The sequence below is a fragment of the Carlito syrichta genome, unplaced genomic scaffold, assembly GCF_000164805.1.
Source record: "Carlito syrichta isolate Samal-C Ts95f unplaced genomic scaffold, Tarsius_syrichta-2.0.1 Scaffold308870, whole genome shotgun sequence".
Lineage (NCBI taxonomy): Eukaryota > Metazoa > Chordata > Mammalia > Primates > Tarsiidae > Carlito > Carlito syrichta.
The window spans coordinates 1015968-1024021 of NW_007252966.1; the positions used below are offsets into that span (position 1 = coordinate 1015968).

At 38.5% G+C, this 8054-nt stretch overlaps 1 protein-coding gene across 1 annotated transcript in view; it reads left to right on the top strand.

Moving 5' to 3' along the window:
• Window positions 1–892: 892 nt before the first annotated feature.
• LOC110596395 (putative zinc finger protein 487) overlaps window positions 893–8054 on the top strand; it is a 10973-nt gene continuing 3811 nt past the window's right edge. Inside the window, 3 exon segments of the mRNA XM_021716678.1 lie at window positions 893–976; window positions 2193–2319; window positions 2614–2709. Coding sequence (XP_021572353.1) covers window positions 893–976; window positions 2193–2319; window positions 2614–2709 — 307 coding nt within the window.

Here is an 8054-nt window from a genome sequence, read left to right on the forward strand (position 1 = left end):
GGGTAACAAATTACTCAGAAATCCTGTGTTGAGATATTCTGCTTCAAATTTTCTAATTTTTCTGACTGGTTCTTTTCTGGGAGTTGGAAATACAGTGTTGAATACTTAGTCTGGTATAAGATCATCCTATATAGTGCTTTAAAACATAGGCTACTGTGTCATTGCATAATAAGCACAATGCTTTGCTAGCTAATTAGAGAAGAAAATAATGTATCCTTCACTGTTCCTTAAAAATGTGACATTCAAAGTCTGCTTTTTTTGTTTTGACACAATATGCACTGGTAATAAAACTAATATAAAGTGTCACAATATGACATTAGGCTTGGCACTTGAAATAGAGGGAAATTATAACTGCATCCTTGTCTGTGATTTGTAGTAATAAAACTAATATAAAGTGTCACAATATGACATTAGGCTTGGCACTTGAAATAGAGGGACATTATAACAGCATCCATGTCTGTGATTTGTAGTATGGCAGGCAGCAGAGCACAGCAGTAAGAGTGCCCACATTCAGTCTGTGACAACTACTTACCCCTGCTGTTGTAGTGTGAATGCAGCTGTAGACAGTACACAGTCAAACAAGAATGCTTATGTTATAATAAAATTTTATTTATGGATGCTGAAATTTTATTTTTACATAGTTTTTACACATATGTGCCACAAAATATTCTTTTGATTTCTTTCAGTCATTTAACAGTGTAAAAATGCAAAAAGCATTCTTAGCTCCCAGGCTGTACAAAGTGGGGCAGATTGGATTTGACTCATGAATCATAGTTTGCTGAAGACTGTCTTTCCTAACTACCTGAATATGAATGGTCATCCCACCCTCTGGTCTTTGCCCTGAGTTTCTCTTAAGCCATTCTCCACTCTTCTTTAAACCATTACCTCTAAGATGAAAACCTGGACACATAACTCTGGTGCTTACTTTGCTTTTCATCTGCTCCCCATTACCCACAGCTGTGATCTTGAAGTGGCGGTATATACCTTACGGCAACCATCCCCAAGTTTTTTGGCATCCAGAACTGGTTTCCTGGAAGCCAATTTTTCTACAGACTGGGGGAGAGGGGGAATGTGCAGTAGCCTCTCTGCTAATGTTCATTTGTATTTGTAGCTGCTTCCCAGCACTAGCATCACCACCTCAGCTCCACCTCAGATCATCAGGCATTAGATTCTCAAAAGGAACATGCAGCCTAGATCTCTCTCATGTGCAGTTCACAATCACAATAGAGTTTGTGTGCCTATGAGAATCTAAAGCCCTGCTGATCTGACAGGAGATGGAGCTCAGGTGTTAATGCAAGCAATGGGGAGCAGCTGCAAATGCTGATCTGACAGAAGGCAGAGCTCAGATGGTAATGAAAAGGATGGGGAACAGCTGTAGATGCAGATCTGCCAGGAGGTGGAGCACAGGCGGTAATGCCAGCGATGGGGAGCAGCTATAAATACAGATGAAGCTTTGCTTGCTCACCCACCTGGTACTGGTCCATGGCCCAGGGGTGGGGGACCCCTGCCTTAGGAGATAATTAAGAAAATCAGCATGTTGGAAGAAGATACACACCTATTTACATTTTTTATACCTAAAAAAAAAATTTTATACGTATATAACTCGTGGTAAAATATTTTGGATAATTAGCCCCAAATCACTTATACTCTTGTTCCTGATTTTGCTTATGGATCTGTATCTTAATATAGCTAAGCCCTTTCACCAACAAAGAATGACATATGATTGATGTTTAATGACTCAAAGCTTCACTTCCAATCTTTTATACAGAATAGAATTTAACACTTCCCCTCCATGCAATCATTACCTTTTGGATTCTTCTAGCATTTCTTCTACAAAGCTTTATTTTAAATATATATTATATAATATATATTTAACTATATCTTTCAACAATATGATAAACTCTTTGAGAGCAGAGTTTCTAAAATTCTTTTTTATATTCCCAGAACATGAGACAGTTCTAGGCACATTGAGGAATCTTGGATTTTTTTTTCATGAATAAGAAATTAATACATAGGGTATCTCTATGGTTTGTTCTCCCACAACATAGAATACCAAATAAAGTACAGAGTAGATGTCATGTGTGATATTTTCTCTTCAGTTATCAACAGTGAACATGACAAAGTTTAAATCTCAAACGTGGCAAGCTATCTGCTCTGGTGACTGCAGAATGAGCACAGGTGTACTTTTTTAGGGATCAGTGTCATTCACGGATGTGACTGTGAGATTCACCCAAGAAGAATGGCAACACCTGAACCCTGGTCAGAGGACCCTGTACGAGGATGTGATGCTAGAGAACTATAGCCACGTTGTCTCAGTGAGTAAGGGTTGTGTTTTATGTAATTCCAAATAGCATTCATTTCTTTTTTAGTTGCTGATACACATGATCCTTTGTAGAGATTAATGATTTTTAGGGTTGAAATTTAGCATTTAAAGGTGACCCCTGGCCTGCAACAGGTGTAAAATTATTGATCCCTTTTGATCTCTAGAGACAACTCCCCATGAAAAGTTTAAATGGCCCTATTTTTGTATAGCTGAAGCTGCACCATATTTTTCTTCAGATGCCCTGAAGCCCATAGGCCTGGCCTAAGTTCTGAGTCATTTCCCATTCACAGGGTGTTGTGTTACCAAGCCAGAGTTGGTCTTCAAGTTGGAGCAAGGTGAGGAGCCATGGATAGCAGAAGAAGAATCCTCCAGCCAAAGCCACCCAGGTGAGTTAGTGTGTACCCAACAGCTATAAGTCAAGTGATGTTAGATCCCAGTTCATTCAGTTGTTGGCCCTTTGAGGTTTTTTTAGGAATTTTTTTTAGAGGTACCACTTTCAAAGTGGCCTAGGATAATTAGCCTGTTTTCCTTAGATACATATGACACACTTGCAGATAATGCTCTCACAGCTGAATGTTCTTGGGTTTTTTCTTACATTTTTTAGGTGGATTTGCCATTCTTAGGTTTACAACAATTTGATTCTTGCTCATGTCACTTTAGATATTTTTCTTTTTCTTCCTGTTAGTTGTCTTCTTTTTTCTTGTGTGTCATTTAAATTGTGTACCAATTATTCATTCAAGTGTTAAGTAATTTAACAATTTATATGCTAGTTATATCTATGAACTGGTGATAGACCTGTAGACAATATAATCTATCCTATACTTTTTGTTGTTACTTTAGTGTGTTCTTCTACTTGTAAAATGAAGTTAACTGTAAAATAAGCTCAGGCAGGTGCTTCAGGAGAGATTTCAGAAGAAGGCATTGTCACAGCTTTGTGTGAGTGATTGCCCCAGAAGACTTTCCAGTGGGACAAGATGTGGAGTGAAAGATGGTGATATGGATGATCCTAACTCTGTGTAAGCCTATCATGAGCCACCATGCGCCCAGCTTTAGATGTGTTTAGATATGCAAACAACATGTATTACAACTGCCTACAGTATTCAGTACGGTAACATGCTGTATAGGTCTGTAGCCTAAGAGCAATAGGCTATATCACTTAACTTAGGTGTGTAGCAGGTTGTACACATCTAGCAGGTTGTGTAAGTACACTCTAAAATGTTCACACAATGACAAGATCACCTAATGACATATTTCTCATTGTTAAGTGATACATGACTATATTTAAATTGATTATTGATAATGAAGGACTTATGCCATTGTGCTATTTTTTTGTATATAAATCTTATATCTGTATTGTTCTTTTGAGTAGAAAATTATTTAACTATATAAGGAGACATCAGGGAAGATAATTCTCAAAAATTACAAAACTTGACTACTAAATTGTGAAAACCAAATAAGAACTCTTATTGGAAAGTGTGAAATAGAATAGATATACAAGAAATCCTCAATTAGCATCGTTGATAAATTCCTCATAACTGTAACTTGAAGCAAAATGGGGTACCTCAGCAGCCTTGTCATCATATACAGTGTTACAGTACACATACAGTACATATACACATACAAGCTACATCACATACAGTAGGCAAAATCTTAACTGCATTCCAATTTCTCTAAGGCCACAGCTATGACATCATATTGACGATATCTTCCTTTGAGAAGATATATTTGATACACTCACTAAAGACATGCAAATACTGAAAAAGGAGCTCAGGCCAGGCATGATGGCTCATGCGTGTAATTCCAGCATTTTGTGAAGCCAAGGTGGGAGGATTGCTTGAGCCAAGGAGTTCAAGATCAGCCTTTGCAACATAGCAAGATCTTATCTCCACACACACACACAAAAAGAAAAAGAAAAAAAGAGAAAGGAGCTTACAAACAAGGGACCCCACACATCGTACATGGTCCTGCCACCTCTGTTAAATTCCTGAAAATTATTTGGTAAACCAAGGGTCATTTCATCCCTGATACTGTCAAAACAGCTATTGACATTCTTAGTACCTACAATGTTAATACAGATAGATGTCTTTTAGTCCTTTTTCGAATCTGGAGGCAACATATTGCTCATTTAGAAGTTTCACTTAATTTCACTGATGCTATGTTACTTGCAAGCTGACCCACCTTGAATGGATTCCCTTTAAGAAAAGGCTCTGGAATTTGTCCAAATTGTAATATAACAGGAATCCCATTGATGTCCTCAAAAGACTCCTTTATTATAAAGGCTTTAGCAGCCTCCTCTCTTTCCTCATGATGGCCATAAATTGACCATGAACTTCTGATGCAAGACACTGTCCTCTTTGGCACTGTACCATACACCATTAGAGCACTGTTGATCACAAACTCGACTCTTATAAATAGCTCTTATGGGTGCTAAACTTGTGATTCTTCATGCCTTGGGTCGTGGAAGCAGTACCCCGCACGTTTGGTATGGTTAGCAAGACCTCCTTGATGCAGGATGGAGCAAAACCTTGGCTACCTTGGATTAACTAAACAGAAATGGGAGTTTCTAGACTTTTGGGATGACATCACTAATATTATATGTGATGGAGCTCAGTGGAATGTTGCTGCTTTCCGTCCTTTAATCAGGATAGCCCTGATCAAACACAGGACCCGAGGGGTTGCTGCCAGTGGCCACTTTCAGGTTGTTGTCCTAGTACTAGATGCCCTGGCCAACAAATGACTATGTTGATATGTTTTTACAAGATCTTGGGCCATTACCTAAGAGTTGCCCTCTTTGGAGTAAAGACCTGATAATCTCTTGTCTCAGAGATATCCAGAATATAAATCAAAGTTAACAGATGTCTCTACACAAGGCCACGATATAAGGCCTCTCCAGGACACATCTTACTGACCAGGCATTACTAATAGTGACCAAGGCACTTCGCAGAATACACAACAGGGAGCTTTTGAAAACTGCATTCAATGGAAGTTCCTCCTTCTATCTCAGCCTGAGGTAGCTTGTTTAACTTGGAGGTCTCCGATTTAAGTTACAGAGTGGCAGATGGACACCCTGCTAGGTATCACTATTGCCACAGGCATTGATTGAATTCATGCCTCCTGGGCACATCTCTCCCTACACCAGTGCCACACAGGTCTCCCAGTTGTCTTCATTGGTCATAAAAGGGGTACATCTAAAGCTATGTTTTTGATGACCATGTGGCCCTATTTTTCCTGGTCAAGTGCTTTCTTAGCTTCCTGGGGGAGGTTTTTCTATTCCCTAGAAGCCTCAGTCAACACCCTAGCTTAAATTTTTGTCAATTTTTCTTCCTTGAAGTGCTTATTTAACTCTTGTCTGCTATGTTTAGCCCTCTGTATTCTGTGCTTGGAATGAAGCCTGGCACATAGTTGTCCCACAGTACCTGTTGGATGGATGGTGATTCTCAGGGCTCTTCTCCTGTGCATCTTCAAAAGTTTCTCTCGGGCACTTCTATTCTTTTTTTCTTTTCTTTTTTTTTTTTTTTTGAGTCAGAGTCTCACTCTGTCTCCCAGGCTGGGGTGCAGTGGCATGCTCACAGCTCACTACAGCCTCAACCTTCTGGGCTCAGGTGATCCTTCCGCTCAGCCTCCCAAGTAGCTGGCACTACAGGCGAGCACTACCATACCAGCTCATGAAAAAAATTTTTTTTTTGTAGAGATGAGGTCTCACTATGTTGCCCACACTGGCCTCAAACTCGTGGACTTAAGTGATTTTCCTGCCTCGATCTCCCAAAGTGCTGGGATTATAGGCGTGAGCTACCATACTCAGCCTGTTCTTTTCTCTTAATAGTAATTCTCCCAGTACATTATTTACAACTCATACATTCACAAGACTTGAAGCTTGTGAAAAAATACTTGACCTAGTGTATTTTACCTACCTACCTACATTAAATCCTTGTTAAGTTTTAATCCTATTTCAATATAGGAAAAGCTAAGAAGTAAAATTATATCTTACAAATCTTACATTTCACTTCCCATTTATCAGTTACATTTTTTATTTATTAGGTCTACTTTAGCGGACAAAAATGAAATTCTTTCAAATCTTCCATTTCTATCACACTCTCTTTTTTTTAAAAAGATGGGATCTCACTATGTTGCCTAGGCTGGTCTCAAACTCTTGGGCTCAAGAAACCCTTCTGCCTTAACCTTCAGAGTAACTGGGATTACAGGCACATGCCATCACACCCTATCACACCCTTAATGTTATCTTGCAGTCCTTGTTTCACTTTTGTGAAGTGTTTTCTAAATATCCCCATGTTTTTACCTTCCACTAACATCGCCAACAAGGATATCTGTATACTTATTATGTTCATGCTTTGATTGATCTAACTTGTAATATGAATTATGGCTTTTTAAAATTTAAAGCTTCTGATTTACCTTGTTACTAGCCTGACAACATAAATCTATGATTGCACTCCTGTGACCCAACACATGAAATGTAAGTTCCTCTGTAATGTGCATCAAATATGGTCACATTTTGCATGCCCAAATTATTTTTATTTCTTGCACAAACCCTGCCAATTCTATTTTGTAAAGTCTCCTAATCCTCTCACAAACATGTAGTGTTCCTTGCCTTGTTTGCACTTTTCATTCTAGTGTGTATCTTTCCTGTCCAGATAGTTAAATTGATCAATATGTGAAAAATGTTTAAAATAGTGCCTGACATATTAAAAAGTCTTATTGCTATGGTTCTTGTTGTATATATTTTAGGTTAGAGCTCAAGTTTTTACAAAAATTTATTATTATTTTTGAGTCAGGGTTTCACTGTGTCACCTCATGTTGTAGTGCAGTGAGTGACATAATCACAGCTCACCACAGCCTTGACCTCCTGGGCTCAGGCAATCCTTCTGCCTTAGCCTCCCAAGTAGCTGTGGCTACAGGCAGGTGCCACCATGCCTGGCTACTTTTTGATTTTTTGTAGAGATGGGGTCTCATTGTGTTGCCAACTTGGTCTCAAACTCTAGGGTTCAAGTAATCCTTCTGCCTCAGCCTCCCAATATACTGGGATTACAAGCATAAGCCACCATACCTGCCCCAATTTTTATTTTTCATGAAATATTCATTGACTACATTATTTCTGTACACTAATAGTTGTATTTGAAAATATTTAGATTTTGTCATATACTCTGATACCTGACTATATTGAGTTTTTGCCTGGATTATCTTTTTCCAGCTAAATTTGTATACCCTTAAACAGAAAGACCTCTCTTATTCTTCTTTTCTCTACTAGGTAACATACAGTAGATATTTGATGATTCCTTTGAAGATTGTATAGTTGGGAGGAGAGAACTCTTTCATATTTATTCATCCAGAAAACCAAAGAACTTTTTATAAGTAGACATGCTGCGGTCAAAATCTTTAACTTCTTAATTATTAGATATAAATTGGCAAGGAGTCTGAGATTTGTGTTTTGAAATAGCTGTCAAGAAATTGTTATGCATACCACTTACAATTTTATATCCTCATTACTAACCATTCAGACATTTCAAAGGAAATTGGAGATATGGCAGTAACTGCCAGGATCTTAGGTTGTATTTATGACAAAAGAACAAAAGCAGCATTAAAATATTTTAAAATTTAGCATTTAGAAAGTAATATTTAGTTGGGCTCAGTGGCTCAGCCTGTAATCCCGTGCCTTTGGGAGGCTGAAGTGAGTGGATTGCCTGAGTCCGCGGGTTCAAGACCTGCCTGGGCAACA